The 18,250-nt window shown below is 45.8% G+C and overlaps 1 protein-coding gene across 7 annotated transcripts in view; it reads left to right on the forward strand.

The window, feature by feature from the left end:
• Window positions 1-16,940, forward strand: part of brsk2 (BR serine/threonine kinase 2) — a 69,751-nt gene extending 52,811 nt beyond the window's left edge. Inside the window, exons 14-20 of one of the 7 annotated variants that reach the window (XM_004913460.3) lie at window positions 1,134-1,650; window positions 2,085-2,133; window positions 2,326-2,449; window positions 2,635-2,815; window positions 3,186-3,275; window positions 6,061-6,108; window positions 12,007-13,340. In XM_004913460.3, coding sequence (XP_004913517.1) covers window positions 1,134-1,650; window positions 2,085-2,133; window positions 2,326-2,449; window positions 2,635-2,815; window positions 3,186-3,275; window positions 6,061-6,108; window positions 12,007-12,230 — 1,233 coding nt within the window. In that variant the 3' untranslated portion in view covers window positions 12,231-13,340. Of the gene's footprint in view, window positions 1-1,133; window positions 1,651-2,084; window positions 2,134-2,325; window positions 2,450-2,634; window positions 2,816-3,185; window positions 3,276-6,060; window positions 6,109-12,006; window positions 13,341-14,523 lie in introns of those variants that run through there. The other 6 variants (XM_004913462.3, XM_002938900.4, XM_004913465.3 and 3 more) reach the window with 6 other exon arrangements.
• Window positions 16,941-18,250: the final 1,310 nt, after the last annotated feature.

Here is an 18,250-nt window from a genome sequence, read left to right on the forward strand (position 1 = left end):
CCATAATAACACCAATGCTATCAGTTTGTTTGTCTCTTTTCATACGTCCTGATGAGCGCAGACTGAGATTTTTTTTGCCCCGTGCTTTTTATATATTTGTTGCTGTGTACAGTGACCTATTCTGCAAGCATCGAATCAGCAATCTTTTCTCCTTAATAAATCAGTGTTGACACCAGAGGGTCCCCTAGAGCGGCAATGTGCTATACTTAACTCCTGTGACCAGGATCATCTTGCTGCAGACACAGCAGAGTCCAAGTTGAGGGTGCCATGTATTGCTTGGCATGCCCTCCGGTGCTGTAGCTGGAGGAACGGCTGGCTGGACTAAATGGGTACAGAGACATAGACATCGTGCTCGTACCTAATTACAGCCCCGGGTGAAAAAGGGAATTGAGTTAATCATGTAAAAGAGAGAGTGAGAGAAAGTAGAAGGGGTTGCTGATCTGACCCGTGTTTTGCTTTGAAGATGATTTGCTGGCGATACATGGCTGAGTGCTTTTTCATTGCTGCCGGGCTGCTCTGTGCCTTTGGCTGATATTGGGTTGCTGCTGCCGCTAACATGCATGTCTTTCTCTTTTCTTTTTTCATTATTTTGTCCTCCATGCTGGCTGCTCACGCTCCTTTCCTTTAACCTTGCTGTATTCCTACCACCAATCAATGGTCACCCCTAACCGCCTCCTCCCCCCCGGCTGCTTTGCTGCTGTGTAACTGTGTATTGTTTATTCTGTTCCTTGGCAATTTTGTAACAACTGTGTATGTGTGCATGCTTTACCTTTTTTGCTGCCTTCTTTCTCTCTCTTCTTCTTTTCTTCTTTCCCTTTTATTACTCCTTTATTCCTTGCTCACTTTTACTCCATGTTCCTTACACCTGTACACTTGTTATTCTTTATATTTTCCCAAATCCTTTCATCATTCTGTATTTTTCCATATTGTTACCCTATCTTCCCTCTTTATTTTATTGCTGACCTCTGTACCTTTGCACCAATTACTCCCTTTTGTTGTTTCTTTTTGCTCTTTGCTCTTTGGGGTTATCCCTTTGTGTTCTGCTCCCTTTCTTTCCACTTTCCTTTTTCCTTTTCTACTCTGGCTGTCGTTCTTCTCTGTTTTCCTTTCTTCTCATCTTTTTTCTATAACAGCCTATGAGGAGGTTTTTCCCCCTTTCCCAGTCACCAACCCCACCTACATCTCCTCACCAAATACTGACCTCAAACCCCTCTGGACATAGTGATCCTACCCTAGCTCATCCAAAAACCCACACCTTCCCTCCAAAGCCTAGAGCCTCAGAGAAACCTCTCCAGACCACCCGATCTCACCCTCTTCCTTCCACCAACTTCTCTTGCATTTCACCAAAGTCTCCTAACCATCCGGCTGGACAGATTACTTGCCGAACTCCAGCAAAGCTGGCTGTCTCTGATTTGGCACCCAAATCTGTGCCCCTTATACAGGTCACCCCTCATCCATCACCCCGTGGCAGCCCCCTCCCTACTCCCAAGGGGACTCCTGTCCACACACCCAAGGAAAGTCCAGCTGGCACCCCCTCCCCTACCCCTCCATCCAGCCCCAGCATTGGTGGAATGCCTTGGAGAACCAGGCTGAACTCTATCAAGAATAACTTCCTGGGGTCACCACGATTCCATCGGCGTAAACTGCAAGGTAAGAAACAGTGGCAAAAAATCCTGATCAAGTGACCACCAAGTACTCCAAATATTCCAAATATTAAACCACTGCTGGTATGGCTGAATAAAATAGGGTAAGCTCTCTGCGTATTGATTGTGTGTGGTTCTTCTTCCTGCTTTATAGGATGGGTCGTAAAGATTGAAAGAGGGCAATAGATTATACAGGGTAATAAGGCCAGGACTGTAGATGGACTGTAGATTCTGGCAAATGCCAGAGGGGCTGCCACAGACAGTCACTATTTAATGAACTCCTGGAGGGCTGTTTGCGCCTCTGTGTACTTGAAATTCCAGGGCCTATTTTGAATCTCAGCCCCGACCTGTATGAATGTGATAGGCGATAACTGGGAGTAGGGGAATATCAGGCAGGACAACAAAAGTGGAATTTAATAAAAGTATACGCTTTTTTTACAGTTCCCACAGCTGATGAAATGACCAATCTGACACCAGAATCATCGCCCGAGTAAGTAACACCTACTTTCCCTCACGCGCTTATGCATTTCGCTGTCAAGAACTTACCCAAAACTGTTGCTATTTTTCTAATGTTCCAATAGGAATAATGGGGTTATTTGGATAGCCTATACTTTATCCTTACCCCATTTAATTGGTTTCATCGCCTTAACTTTTCTGACTTTCCGTCAAACTTTCTCAACAGACTGGCCAAGAAGTCCTGGTTCGGTAACTTCCTCACCCTGGAAAAAGAGGATCAGATTTTTGTGGTCATAAAAGACAAACCTTTAAGTTCCATCAAAGCAGATATTGTACAAGCATTTCTTTCGGTATGTGACTAATCATGGACTTTCTTGAACTCACACACTACACCAAGTACAGTCATCTTCTGGCCCTTGAGCTTCCCAATTATATCCATTCTCTTATTTTGTTGACAGATTGATAACTTTTCATGGTTTTGACATTGTAAAAAGGGGTTTATGTGACACAGCTATCCAACTTGTCTCCATGGCAGATCCCAAGTCTCAGCCACAGTGTGATCTCACAGACCAGCTTCCGAGCAGAGTACAAGTCCACAGGTGGTCCGTCTGTCTTCCAGAAGCCGGTGAAGTTCCAGGTGGATATCACATACACAGAGAGTGGAGAGAAGCAGAAGGACTGCGGGATATACTCAGTCACATTCACTCTGCTCTCAGGTATTAGTGTGTGTTCAAAATCTGAATTTATTTTTGCCCAGCATTTAAGGCCCTTTCATCATTATTTTCTACACTGTTCTTTGCATTCCTGGTGCAGAGTATTTGCCATTTTACCCATATATATTTTTGTAGGGTACAAATAGCTAAGTGGGTAATGTAATAACCAGTGCAAAGGTTGCTCCAGGTCTGATTACCCATAACAACCAATCAGATCTTTGCTTTTTAAGAACAGACCAGTAAATCCTGACATCTGATTGGTCACCATTGGTCAAGCATACTTTGCATGTTGTTTACATTCCCCTTGCCATATTTTTTGAGTAGATAATTAAATCTGAGGTGCATCTTTTTCTTTTGGCTTCATCGACTCCAGGTCCAAGTCGAAGGTTTAAACGGGTTGTTGAAACAATTCAGACTCAGCTTCTTAGCTCACATGACCAGCCATCCGTACTGCAGCTTTCAGGTAAGAGTCAGAATAGGACCCTGGGCTTGATTGGTCAACACAGTGCTCTTTATAAAACAAAATCCCACTTTCAAAGAAAAATGTTAAGGCAGGACTCTGTTCTCCAATAAAATCTATGCTTGTGGCAGCAGTCTGGCCAGGCTATTTAGTGCTATAACAGATCGGCAACCTATTCCATGATAGGAACTGGTACAGGAGTAGGACCTGTCTAGAAGAGTACAATGGGTCAGCAGAGCGGTTTTTGAAGAAGGAGCACTGTGCAGAGGCAGTTTTCTGTGATTGTAAATTTTTTATTTTTTATTCTCTCTTCCCTCACAAGGGCTGATTTCAAAGCACCAGTTACATAAAGGTGATGTTTGCATTAAAAATAACCTTAAAGCTTGCTATACACAGACTGATAGTGGTTGCTGACCTAATGAATCTGTGTATAGGATTAAAATGATGGCCTCCCCAGTCAATATCTAATTAGGACTTACTCAGATATTGATCAGAAAAGCTAGAGAGTCCCATTGGGAGAGGACCGCATTTGGCCATGGGTACAGTCCTGTCAGCATAGTTCCTCATGTGATAGTTGGCCTGAGGGCCAAATGATCAGATGAGCTTGATTTGGCCTATCACTTGAGTGGCTAAAGATCTGCCTGTGTAGTGACCTAGCCAAGCAAGCCAATCTCTATGTATATAGCCAACAATGTAGGCAGTGTTTGGGTTGTTTATCTAGACAATTTGTCTTGTAAATTGTTTTTCTTTTTAAATAATACCGCTAACCAGGCAGTGGTTTTAATAACAGACTGAGCTCTAGAGAACTAGAATACAATATATGCATTATACAAATGTATAAAATCTAAATATCACAGTCAGCTCTCTGTTTGTGAATGTCAGTTACAGTTACCCTAGCAACCAGAAAACAGTGGCAAAATAGATGGTGAAGTAATTTTATAAATTACAGAAAAAATCAAATACATATATACTTATGCCTACCATATTCTAATGGCTATGGCCCATTGAGCATCTTGAAAATACAGAAGACACTCAGGTCTTTGAAGTACAAACACATAAGTAATAATGTATTGTGCATGGGTGCAACGTGTAAAAACTAGTGCAAGCTGCAGTGTTTTCTGCACTTTGCACCCTAACCCCTCCAGTGAGCACCTACAGATACAGGTCTTTGTGGACAGCAAGGACTCCCACCTTGAATATTGTTTTTCCTGCATTCAATTGCACTGTATTCATGAGAGTTGGACTGGAGGAGACATTCAGGTGGCCTCCATCCCGTCTTGCACCATTTAACCGCACAAGTTAGGGGCCATCAACACTGCACCCCTCTGAGCACAGGTATGCAAGACTGTATTTTGGTCTGATGCCACCTTTGGTACTGGACCAAACTGCACCGCATCGCCCACTTTGGCTTCCAGTGTATGTACAATACAGTTTACATACTGCGTGTACTCTAAAAGCTAAAGGACCAGGTGACTCGTTTTCCAACACCCCAACACTGCCACCCTAGACACGGGCCCATGGGTTCCCATATATAAATACGGTCCTGCAGATATGCCCAGACACAAATGATTAGTGAATGAGCACTAAGTGCCACTCATTTGTGCCTCTTAGTGCTATTGCACTTGCAACTGGGGCATCTGTAAATGAGATCCATTGAAAGCAAGTCATTGGGTTTGCTGCACAGCTGAGTTGCAGTAACATAGAAGAAAGTATGGCATCTTTAAAGGGGTTGTTCACCTTTAAATTAACTTTTAGCATTATATTTAGTATGGTGCTGTTTTGAGACATTTTGCAGTTGGTTTCCATTTTTTATTATTTGTGGTTTTTCAGTTATTTAGCTTTTTGTTTAGCAGCTCTCCAGTTTGGAATATTTAGCAGCTATCTGGTTGCTAGGGCTCATATTACCCTAGCAACCAGGCAGTGGTTTCAATGAGAGACTGGGATATGAATAGAGGAAGGTCTGGATAGACAGAAAGATAAATAATTAAAAGTAACTATGACAATAATATTGGAGCCTCGCTGAGCAATTAATTTTTGGCTGCCCATTTGAAAGCTGGAAAGAGGCACAAGAAGAAGGCAAATAATTCAAAAACTATGAAAAATGAAGGCCAGTTGAAAAGTTGCTAAGAATAAGCCATTCTCTAACATACTAAAAGTTAACTTGAAGGTGAACCACCCTGATTTAAAAACACCACTGCATTTAAAAACACCACTGGGTACAGATGTTCTTGTCCTTAGTGTATCTGACCAGTAGGTGTCACTCCTGCCCTGCTTGCTGGGCTCTATACTGTACACTGACCCTAATATTGAAATCCCATTGCAGTCTGCAGAATACTATCACTTAAATTTCATTCTTTACTGACTACTGGGTGTTATCGGTTTATGGGCAGCGCACGCAGTTGTAATATTGAGAGCCCAGGTAAGGGTCTTGTCAGCCCACAAGAAGAAATCTTAGCCTGTTACAGGTAGGGTATTTTGGGATCCAACAAGGTTCACTTTTAAAGGGGACATAATAGCTCCCCCTAGCCCATCTTGCTGTTATATAAAACATCAGTGCAATTTGGGCTTCCTAATATTACTGTGGGCTCCTGTGGGGAGTGGGGCTGTAGGCAAGTGGAACTAAACGCCCGACGACCATGTCTCTGTATAATGTGTTTGGCTGTCGTTCCCTTCTCTCTGTAAGGCCACATGGTTGGGGAGTGAATTCGAGGGGGTGGGGTTTTCTGTTTTGTGTGGGAATGTTTGGTTCATGTCGCCCCACCCTGTTTTTCCCCCCTGTGCTGTCCAGACCCAAATAACTGTATGGAGTATCTCAGTGGAAAGCTCTCAAAATGTGGTAAGGATCGTCCCGCTGTGTGCTTTTATCTCTGCTGCTACCGCTACTGCTCTATCCCCTCGCTATCCACGCACACCCCTTGCTCATATAGGCACCCTCCTGCCCCAGCTCCCCTCCCCTGAAGTTATTCAGTCATGTACACCCACCACAAGAGCTCCCTGTACACTTACAGAGCAACGGAAACACAAGGGCCACAGAGACTCTATACCCAAGCTGAATACTCACCCCTGCCTGCATATAGCAACCCCCATTTATGGCCTTGTTTAATTATAGGTTATGCAGGTTCTGATGTCTTAACAGGGAGATCAGTAGCTGGTACTTGTAGCTAGAAATGGCTTCCATCTTGTGGCATAGTAGAACACTGGCACCAGTGGATCAATACAATCTGTAGCAGCTACTAATCTACATGTGACAGATGGCTATATGCAAGAACCATCCCCCGATTTGGCTGCCCCTTTAAAAATGCTTTGCTGAGTGATAATGCCTTCGCTCCCCCCCCCCCCCCCCCCCGCAGCTTAGTGCCCAGCATGCCACGCCACCCTTCCTGCCTCTTCTCCCAACTCTCCCTCTGGTTAGGATTTAGCTTTAAATATACCCTGAAATGTATATCGATATCCATCACTCTCTACCTGCCTCCAAAGTGTAGGGAATGATGTTCCCCCTACCTTTAAATGTAAGGATATTAGAAGTTGCAGGGGGAATTTCCATGACCAAAGGGTGCAGGATGATCTTAGCATGGGGGTGCATTATAATTCTTATTTCAGTAAATCATGTGAGACATCACGAAGCACGGTGTGATATCATTAAGAACCATATATCTTGTAGGTTTGTCATGGCTTCCATGTATTATAAGGGTAACAAGGCTAACAAGCCTGTAGGTCTGGGCCCACTATTAAATAATGGACAGCCATGCCATTGACTGGGGTGCTACTGTGTGGCATGGGTAGCAACTGGGTATCCTGCACTTCCCCTGCACTTCCACAGTCCCCTTTGCCCACTCCCCTTGCACCTTTAAACAGCCGAGCACCATTCCATAAAGCCCTGTGTATAAGAGATTACGTACTCCATACAGCCTTTGTGTGGTCATGGAATTCCTCTGCATCTTCAAATATCCTTACACATTACAGTAGGGGCTATGTGCTACCTAGTGTGGAACTGAAACTGTGTTCTTCAAATTCTTTTGAATACCCTTACGATCTTTATCTAGAGAGGGGTTTAGGCATAAGATGCGGCTAGAGACAAGATAGCTCAGAAGAAGAAGAACCCTAGCAGAACATGTTCCTACCCAGAATTCTCCCTGATTGGCCTGCATCTGTCCGTAATGGGACGTGACAGGCACCCCCTCCCCTTTCTATCTATCCCTATAATCTATCTTCCTGCTGCCTGTCTCTTTCTCTTATAATTTCCCACCTACATACTTTAGTAAGTTAAAGTCTCTCTCTTCCACCCTTTTTATTTCCATGTATTTGTTCTTGCACACCCTTTCCTAGCCCTGTATCTCAACCTTTACATGCCATTGCCCTTCATATACTGTATCATCTGTCCTATAATTTAAATACCCATATCTGCCTATTTCTTCCTTTGCATTTCCCTGCTTCTCATGTTTATCCCTTATGTTTATTGCCTTCATATACTCTTCTTGCTCTTCATTTTCCTGTATGTGACCATGACAAGCAATGCACTGAGGCGCGGGCTGAGATACTGATCACACGTGTGCCTTTCCTCAGTATGCCTTACATTTTATCCTATTGGTAGAGAGGCCTATTGCCAAATATTAGTGCACTTAATTTTAATGGAAAGCATCTGAAATCTGACCTTGGTGTAAGAAGCCAGAGTAGCACTGACTTTCAAATGTCCATACTTATATACATATATATATAATGTAAAGATCACTACTATGGTTCCTGCCCAATGTACAACACGCAAACACCTCAATTTTTTGTTTTCTTACAACATAGAGACCAATATGAGTAGGTATACCTTAGTTTGGGCATATTTTATATAAAGAGTGCCATCTAGTGGACAAAAGTCTGTCCACTCCCCCCTAGCGGGGCCAGGTTGCCAAATGAGCGGATCTTCTCCCGATGTGCCCACCTAAGTTGGGGGTTATCGGGCTAATTCAATCGTTTGACTCCTAAGATCCCATCTTTGATGTAAGTTACAGTGAGATTTTAGACCCACGGAGAAAAGCCTACACATTGCTTCGGCTTTCTAAAGTTGTGCATAGTTTTCATCTGCAGGCAACTTTGCATGATTTCGGAAAGCCAAAGCGATGCATAGGCCTTTACACTAGCGACTCATATTGTTGCCAGTGGTTAGTCACCCACAACAGCAGTGATAAATCTCTGCAAAATATCAGAGTGTCACTGGTATTCTTAAAACAATGGATAAATGGCTGATACAGCAATGTTATGATATATTTATAACCTTGAGCTAATGTTGGACCTAGAGGATCTTGAACTACAGTCAAAAATCCCAAGTGATTTAAGGAAAAATAAATAATTCCTCCAGTTTAAATATTATTATTATTATTATTATTATTATTATATTATGCATGTTCCATATAAAAAACTTGGTTTCCTTTAGCAGGATATGTTAGTCGGGAGTTTGTAAGACAGAACCCAACCAGACTGATCATTTACAACCCAAAGACTGAAGGATTGTCAATGCTAAGCAGTTCCACTGAAGAGCCCACCTGCACCATTGCCTAGACCAGTAAATGTTTCCAGCCTTTGGTCAGGTCCCCTTTTAGCTCATAACAAGGTTACAAATATAGGAAACATTGGCATATCAGCCATTCAGCCTTAGTTACAAGAATATCTAGGGCAGCAAATAAGGTTTTCAGCCCAAATCTTGCCCTGACCTTTATGCTGGGGTTTTTGGGGGTATCTATAAGAGCAATAGGATTTATCCCCAAATCTCACCCAAAATGGCCCTCAGGATTAGCACCCACTCCCTCTACTCCACATTCCTGATCATCAGTCTGCGGTTTTGGGGGTATCCATAAGGGCAAATAGGCACAATTACCAAATCTCACCCAAAAATGGCCTTCAGGCACCCACTGCCAATGCTCCAGGTCCCCACAGTTTGGGCATGACAGGTCCCCCCCATATTAGCTTGCAGCCCTGACGTTGCCTCACACACCAACTCCCTATCCTTTAGTTGCAGCCCCAGCCCTGACAACATCTTGCCTTACTGTACTCACTGTCCAACATTCTTCGGACCCATCACATTCAGCTGCTGCTCTTTGGAACCCCCATCTTGGAGCTGTTACCACTGCTTGCACCCCCCCTCCCCCAAATATATATAGGCAGAGCAAAAGGAATGCTCTGATCATGCCATAAAGTATTTATATATAGTATTTATACAGGTGTATATATTATATATATAATTCCCTGATGCAGGGTTCTTCCCAGAATCCTTAGAGAGAACACAGTTATAAGGCATCTAGGGAGCTCCTGCACTGCTTATCTCATCTACCCCCCCCCCCCTCCCATGCTCCATCTGCCCCTCTTTCATCCTCTACCCCTCCTTGATCCACTTACCTCTTGGCTCCATCACTCCACCTCGCAATCAGCTCCATCTGCTCACTTACAACTGGCGGCAACTTGCAGCTCCCAATGCTGATACTGGCCTGCTGCATTGTCTGCATCCCATTGAACTGCACCCCATAGAAGTGATGTCTTAGAAATGTCCCAGTGCATCGTGTCTGTGGCTGTCTGTGCAAATCAGTGCTCTGTGTGTAACACCCAATCTGTCTCCCCTCTCACACCCTATCACTTTTTAGCCATGTCTTTGCCGTTTATTCCACTCCTTCTCTTATTCACTTCTATTGTTTCTTTCTTACTTAAAGCAGCATTATTGTGACTCAGTAGAACCTTGTATACACTGGTGAAGACTGGCAATCTGTGGGTTCTGGCAAATGCCAGAGAGGCTGCTGTAAGATGCCACAGACAGTCACTATTTATTGGGCTGGTGGGGCTGTTTGTGCCTCTGGGTACTGGGAATGCCAGGGGGGCTGTAAGATGCCATAGCCAGTCACTATTTATTGGGCTGGTGGGGCTGTTTGTGCCTCTGGGTACTGGGAATGCCAGGGGGGCTGTAAGATGCCATAGACAGTCACTATTTATTGGGCTGGTGGGGCTGTTTGTGCCTCTGGGTACTGGGAATGCCAGGGGGGCTGTAAGATGCCACAGACAGTTACTATTTATTGGGCTGGTGGGGCTGTTTGTGCCTCTGGGTACTGGGAATGCCAGGGGGGCTGTAAGGTGCCATAGACAGTCACTATTTAGTGGGCTGGTGGGTTGGCTGTTTGGGCCTCTGTGTACTTGAAATGCTAGGGTCTATTTTTTAGTCCCAGTCCAGGCCTGGCCCCAGCCTACTCAAGGGCCCCATAGTAGTGATGTGTGGGTTGAGAAAAACTCCGCTCCCAACATGAACCCTACCCAACCCAGCTTCTCCCCTCTCTTTATAGACCCACGCCTGCCCCACCCATTACATCACAAAAGAGGCCCTCCGCCTCTTTTGTGACATCATGGGTGGGGTTGGCATGCCTATAAAGCCAGAAGCCAGAACCACAACCAAACCTGCCTTTTACGCCCAAATGGTGTGCCGGAGTCGGCCCAAACCTGCCTGACCCATGGATAAACCCGTGGGTATCGGGCCGGCCCATACATTACTTCCCCATAAATTTCCTACCACATCATCAATATAGTGTGGCCCTCAAACATGTGGTATAACAAATAATCTGCCCACAACAACTTTTGGAGTGGTTCCTAACTCTACCCTGCATCACTGCTCCCCAGGAAAATCATAGCCAGTGATTAGATCCCTGCAGTCTGCTGTTAATTGTCCATGTACATCCGGTCTTCACCTACTCCCTCCTGGGAGCTGTAGCTCTTAACAGCTGGAGGACCAAGACCGAGGCTCTTTCCTTTGAGCACCGCTCTTCTGTCTGTCCTGCTCTAAGAGAAGTCTTGCAGCTGCAGGGGTCAGTATTTGCTGTGCAGCCACGAAACCTCTGTGCAGGAGTCGCTTTCCTCAGGTGATCCATATGTTTTTATACAAGTTTCTTGTTATGTTATTAAGAGGAGAGGAACCACAAATACAGCTCGTGGTTGCACAATAAAAAACTAAACTGTGCAGCTGCATTCACAGTGAATGGAATAGAGGTCCCCAGTTGCAGGAGCCTGTATGGGTATGTAATGACACAGTGCCACATAAATGACTCACTGGGAATCACTGTGCCACAGGTGCCACTATAGTATCATTGTTGCTAATCACTACAGTGACAGCGACCCTAGGAGACAGGAATAGAGCATGTAGATGTACAGTGTTGGACTGGCCCAGCAGGATACCAGGAAATCTCCCGGTGGGCCCAGGGGTCAGTGGGCCCTCCTGCTCTTTACCAGATGGCCTGCTTCATGGTTATTCCCTATTTCTAAATGGGAATGAAGAGAAGAAATAGATGGAAGAATAGATGCTAGCATGTAAATAAAAGAGACTAGGATAATAAAGAGGATGGTGAGGAAAAGAGGAAAAATAGTTTGGAGAGTGGGCCTATGGCCTAAGGTTTTCTGGTGGGCTCCTGGGGTCCCAGTCTGACACTGTAGATGTATGCCATGCTCCCAGTGTATAGAAGGGAATGGTAGAATGAGACTAAATTGCAATGTGTATCAATGAATGCTGCTTTATTTGCACACTGTTGAGCGTCTCTCATCCCTTCTTGCTCTCCGGACTTTCATTCCTTCGCTCCATACATTGATATGGAGTCTCCCTTCCTTTTCGCCCCCTTCTTTTATTTTCTCCCCCTGTTCACTGTCTCTTTCTCCTTCTCTGCCTGTCTCTCTCTTACCCTCCCCCCCTCTCTCCCTTCCCTGTTTTTCTCTCTATCTCTAGGCCGCCCAATCAGTAACTTCTTTGACGTACTTAAACAACTTTTTTCAGACGAGAAGAATGGTCACGCCTCTCCCCCCCCTGGGCCCCACAGCAAGCAGCGCCCGGCTGATAACAAGGAGCAGGGGCCCCTGGGAGCCAGCGGGAAGGAGAGAGCCAGGAAAACCAGCCCTGCCATCACTCAGGAGCCCCCTGTCCCTGCTTCCCCCAGCAAACAGGGCACATAACAGCAGAGGAAATGCCAATCCTGACCAGAGGGTGTCCCTATAGACCAAAAAATTGCATAAGGGTATACCCTGCAATACACTCAATGAACACATGGTGGCAGTATCACAGCAAAAGCAGGGGAAAAAATCAGTGTTTCACAGCCCAGGTCTAAGTGTTCCTATGGGTCCTATTTATTTCCTATGCTTAAATGAGGGGTATGTTACCTACAGGGGATAAGTGTTATATTTGTCCCATATTGGGGGCGAGAAACTGAGCCTGCAGCTGTCCTGGGTGGGGGTCATTCTCCTTAGGGTGCTGGAGACAGGCTTGCAGCATGTCACTGGGCTCCGATGTTGAGAAGGCTGACAGGCAAATCCGCATGCTGATTACATGGTTTTACTGCCTTTTGCTTTGTGTCTCTCTTATCACATAGCATAGAAATCATGTGCCGACTCGGAAAACACTTTTGCATGGAAACTCCTCATGGTTTAGTGCATGCGTATTTGATTTAGGTACCCCCACCACCCACAAGGCTCAGCGTCTGCCCACCACAAGGTCCAGGCCAGCTAGAAGCCAAACCCAAGAGATAAGCCCCTCTGTACTTAGGCTAAGCCTAGGCCTGTGGGTACAGCGGTGGCACAAGCCTCTGTAGCAAAGGACCCCAAGGCCATGGCAGAGGTGCCGCTGTGAGCGGAGCTTTATTTCCGGCCTCACTTGCACTTGAAATGCCAGGGTGTATATTAAATCTCAGTCTGTGCATAAGAGTCACTTATCTAGCCAAGACGCAGTGTTCTGGTGCCCACTCAGTGGCCATACTCCAGTGTTACTAGGGGAAAAGGAACAGAACCCAGCTGTATCCCTTAACTCTATTACTCTGTGTACCCAAAATATGTGTCCCTAATGGGAAGCAAATGCTAAATATACATTGTAACCTTTACAGCTTGTATATTCTACATTTTAGCGGTCACTCTGGGCATGGGTGGCTTTTAATAAAGGCTTGGGGCAGGCTAAGTGTACTCAACCCAACGCCAATGAATTCCCTACAACAAACGTAATGGAGGTATTATACATGGAACTGGTGCTGCATTTATACTGCCATGTGTTCTGGGGGCATTATACATGGAATTGGTGCTGCATTTATCCTGCCATGTGTTCTGGAGTTATTATACATGGAATTGGCACTGTATTTATACTACCATGTGTTCTGGGGGCATTATATATGGAGTTGGCTCTGTATTTATACTCCCATGTGTTCTGGGGGCATCATACATGGAATTGGCACTGTATTTATACTACCATATGTTCTGGGGGCATCAAACATGGAATTGGCACTGTATTTATACTACCATATGTTCTGGGGGGGGGGGGCATTATACATGGAATTGGCAATGTATTTATACTACCATGTGTTCTGGGGGCATTATACATGGAATTGGCACTGTATTTACTACCATGTATGGGCTGTATGGAAGGTGTTGCCACTACATTTATCCTGATGTATTCTGGGGTATTATACATGGAAAGGCCATGGGATACTATGAAGGGATCAGTGTACAAACTGCCTTTAATTAGCCTCCGCCACCCCCGCCTATGACTCTAGGGGATGCCAGTTCACTTACGCATAGCACTTCCTGTTGATTACATGGTGGTATAACATCTGATTCATGGAGGGCACATTGATAATCATTGGCACCCAACCTGGCATTTTAGCATTTGCTTTCACTTACGCCTAAAGAACATGTATATTGTCAGACGGGGGCCCGTTAGTCTGTTCCAGTCCAGGGGAGCTGGAGATATGGGTCTTACCCCCCCTCTTCCCTGTGTCCTGTCTCCATGACTGTACATAGTACATTAAGCTATGGGTTTCTATATATATATAATGCACATATTTATTCTGCACTGTAAATACATGTATGGGTATATGATTGTGGGTATATATATATATTTTGTGCACTACGGGAGCTTTGCAATGTGTTGTACACAGAGCTGGCAGTGAGCAGTGTTATGGGGGCTATGGGAGTGCACTGTTTTATAGACACTGAACGTTTGTACATATATAATATACAGCTATAAATATGTATATAGAGAGAGAGCTGGGAGCACAATGGTTACAGGCTGCATATCCTGCTTGTGGTTCTGTTTCTTGTACTGATGATGATTATTCTTTCCTGTTCTGTATGTTTCTTTTCCATTCCACCGTGCATTTCAATCACCATTGCTGTGTGTGTCTCTGCCAACGCGGCATTGTGCCCTCCTCTCTGCTCCATTTCTCTCTCATGTTATTGCCACCCGTACCCACCCATCGCTCCCCAGGAATTATCCCAAAAAGTTAACCAGCCGCCCTTCACCGCCTCCTCCTTTCCCCCCTACGACTGCCTGGTCAGAAGGTGACTCTTCCCTGTGCCAACCGAATAGCGTGGAGCCCGCCGCCGGGACCGGCCCTCTCCAAGAGAGTGGCCCCCAAGGACCCTCAGGAACCGGGTTATCATCAAGCTGTAACATGACAGGAGCGATGAGGGAGCAAGTGACTGCGGCTGGAGCCTTTGTGTGGGTGCTAATGTTCTGTTACCTCAGTGATAACCCTTCCCCTGACAGACTGCTTGGCATTGGCGACTGCTGCACCCACTCTCGTGCCCCCCCACACACCTCATAACACCTATGGGTGGGTGCAGCTTTCTAGGCAGGGACAAAATGGAGGGATTTAATGCTGAATGTATTTATGGGGTTAAGTTTACACGCACACATACATACATGTAGCCCAAACACACCTACATTTGATTCCTTATTGGACAGCGCCGCAGCATATGTTGGCGCTCCCTATACAAAACATACAGGAACAATAGCCGCATGGCCTGGGAAGGGTTAAACAGGGGCTGCGTTTTCCCCCCCCTATTGCACCCCCCCCCCCACCACCAAGTTAGGGCAGTGCCCTATTATTCAGCTCTTCATGGTATGAGGGGTGGGTGTGACACGTCAGGGTGTACACAGGGAGGGGAGGGGCATGGCCTGTTGCATAATGTGAAATATTGGGGCTATTTTTATAAAGGTTTGTATGTCTGCTGGGGAGGGGGTGTTATTCTTTGTGTTTAAATTATTAACTGCTGGCTGCAGGAGCGGCCTACGGAACAGTGTCCTACAGCGCTTTGGGGGTAGTGAATACGTCTCAAAATGATACTCTCTTTACAAACAGAGTTTTTATTTACTTTATATTTCTATATACGCTTAGTAAAGTTCATCGGCAAAGGCCAGTCTGCTTAGGGACCCCTATCAATCTGCTTATTTCTTTTACATGAAGGCAGCCATATTGGATGGAGACATTAATGCAACTGCACAGTGAGGGTACAATCTCAATAATGTAATAAATGCAAGTTTCTGGGCTTTGCTGCTCCAAACTGGGCCATATTAGACCATGCAGCAATGCTGGATCCCTCTAAAACCCCACCCACTTCCTGGTAACCACCTCCCCTTTTGGGGGATCTCCATAATATAAGTAACACTGAGATGGTTTTTTCAAGTGTTTCATTTGAATCGCTTACCACTCTATTGCCCCTATGGTCATTTAGAGCAACCCTGCAGTTAAATGGGAACTAGGGTTGGCACTGCAATTCATTGGCTGTCTGGTTGTTAGGATCAGGGACTCTAGCAACCAGAGATAAGGCTAATTGCTAGGGACAGAGGACTTTGCACCCCAAAATGAGCATCATTTAGACCCACATGAGGGGGCGCAAAGTAACCCTTATCCTTATCTGCCCTACAGAAGGGGATTTCCCCACAGGGCAAAGTAGTGGGAGGAGCAGGAGGCGGGGTCAGTTGTAATAAGCTAAGAAGTAATGGACTATTTGCACTCAGTGTATTTAAACCCTGAAGGAGGAGCATGTCGGGGTTATTAGCCCTCTGGTTATAGACATGTGCCCCCCTCCGGAAAGCGAATGCAGCACAGTGTTCCGCAGGCCCTCTGCGCAGTGTGTGGTGTGAAAGTCTCTGTTATTTATAAATACGATATAAATATATATATTTAAGCGACTAGTTGTGCAAGGATGGCGACTGCATTGAACAATTTCCTGTAAATAATTGGAATTTCTGACATGCCCTGCGGGTGGGAGACACAGCACAATATACAGGTGTAGGTGCGGCCGGCTGGGGTCCCGGGCAGAAATGCACCTACGACAGGAAAACCACTATGTGCAGCCTCTGGGCCGGCACCACCTCAGGCTTCCGCACCTAGCGCTCCTGCCGGCCCTTCCTCTCTGCATTCTACCTGCTTACATTGTATATAGAGTCACAACAAGCAAAGATAAGCGGTGCTGAAGTGCGGGGCAGGAGAGGGAGCTGGCAGGGCATGGCCCCCTTTTACTAGCCGGACTGGCAATCTGGAGACTCTGGCACACACCCCGGGGGCTGCTGGGAGCTCTGTGTACTTGAAATGCCAAGGCCTATTTTGAATCTCAGTCAAATGGTTTGTGCCGCGGCAGTTCTTCCTCTTCCTGCCCTTCAATCCTGCGTATGTTACAGTGTTACCCCCCTGCCCACCCTGCTAGAGGGCGCTAGAGCACACTGTTCTGTGGCAGGCGTGGGGGTGGGGGGGAATAGCATCCGGACAGCAATACTTCCCTTGTGTATCCAGTACAACCATTGGGCGCACACAGCGGCATGTACCCGCCTGGGCTGGCGCCCAGAGTGGAAACTGAACGGCAGAGTAAACAATAAAATTGTTCCGTATGTAAAACGCCCCCCGTTGTGGTGTAGTCTTTACAGGGATCCTGCACTCGCCTGAGACACTCATTACATGCTTCCACTGCTGCAAACTTTGCAATGAATTAGGGTTAAAGGGGAACTAAAGCTCAGGTAGATGTTTTGGGCTTTGGTACCAGCCCAAGGCAACCACATCCCTTTAGCAGGCCAGATCTGTGCCCCCAAAGATGCCCCCCATCTTCTTTTCTGCAGATTCCCAGTATATTCTCTGTGCTGCTGTCACTTACCTGAGCTTAGAGACCCACTCACCCATTGGGGCCTACAGACACCCCTTGGACAAGAACCCCATGAACGTGACAAAGCTCTCCTCCCCAACAGGAGTTTCAAACCTGCCAGATTATTATCTGGCCAAATCAGCAGCTTTAATCTGCCCTTGTACGGCCACCATTTGTTGCTTTCTCGGATATTCTTGGAACTGTGGCAGCCAATGCAATCTTTATAAATAGGAATATATTGGGGGGGGGGTGCAATTATAGAGCAAGTGTGTTATAGCTTGTCTAACTGCACTTTGTCCATCACACCAAAAGAGGGCACTATAGACAATGCTGCTATGTCCAGGTCAAAGAGGGTACATCCAACAGACGTCTACAGATGCACTGAACCCTTCTTTTTGATATTCGGGCAAATCCCCCGGTACGGTTCTGGCCAAATACTCAATCTAAATTGGGTGGAAATTTGTTGTGTATGTTTTATGTAAGGCAAATTTTTTCAATTCAGGTTTGGTGCCTCCCTACCCAGCGATAGTTGTACAAGATTACATTATCACTACCCCTCATAATACAGCCTGTGGCCATTAAACACTGGAATAAATTCTTTCTTTTTAACACTAGGGCAGCTGGCTACACCCCCCCCCTAATTCCACAGTAATAGGCCTTTATAGTGATTCCCAAAGAACTGTATGCTACCCTCACTTTGCAGCAGGAGTGGTAGAATCCTGTGTAGCTCCTTGCTATATACTGTAAGAGCTAGGGCTATACCAAGCCCTAAATGATGGACAAATCCCTCAGTATGGATTCGGCCAAATACCTAACCCAATCTGAACCCTCATGCTGGGTGAAAAGTGGTAGAATCGTGGGTAGAGCACCTTGCTATTGGAACAAACCACCTTTACATTTGAGCCACCCTCCCTCTGCAGTAAAGTGGTAGAACCCGGTGTAGAACATCTTGTTATTGGGGTAACGAGCCCCAAATGACAGCGACCACCCTCCCTCTGCAGTGAAGTGATAGAATCCTGTGTAGAGCACCTTGCTATTGGGTTATCCACCTTCCCATTGAGCCCCAAATGACA

This window comes from Xenopus tropicalis, chromosome 4 (assembly GCF_000004195.4).
Source record: "Xenopus tropicalis strain Nigerian chromosome 4, UCB_Xtro_10.0, whole genome shotgun sequence".
NCBI lineage: Eukaryota > Metazoa > Chordata > Amphibia > Anura > Pipidae > Xenopus > Xenopus tropicalis.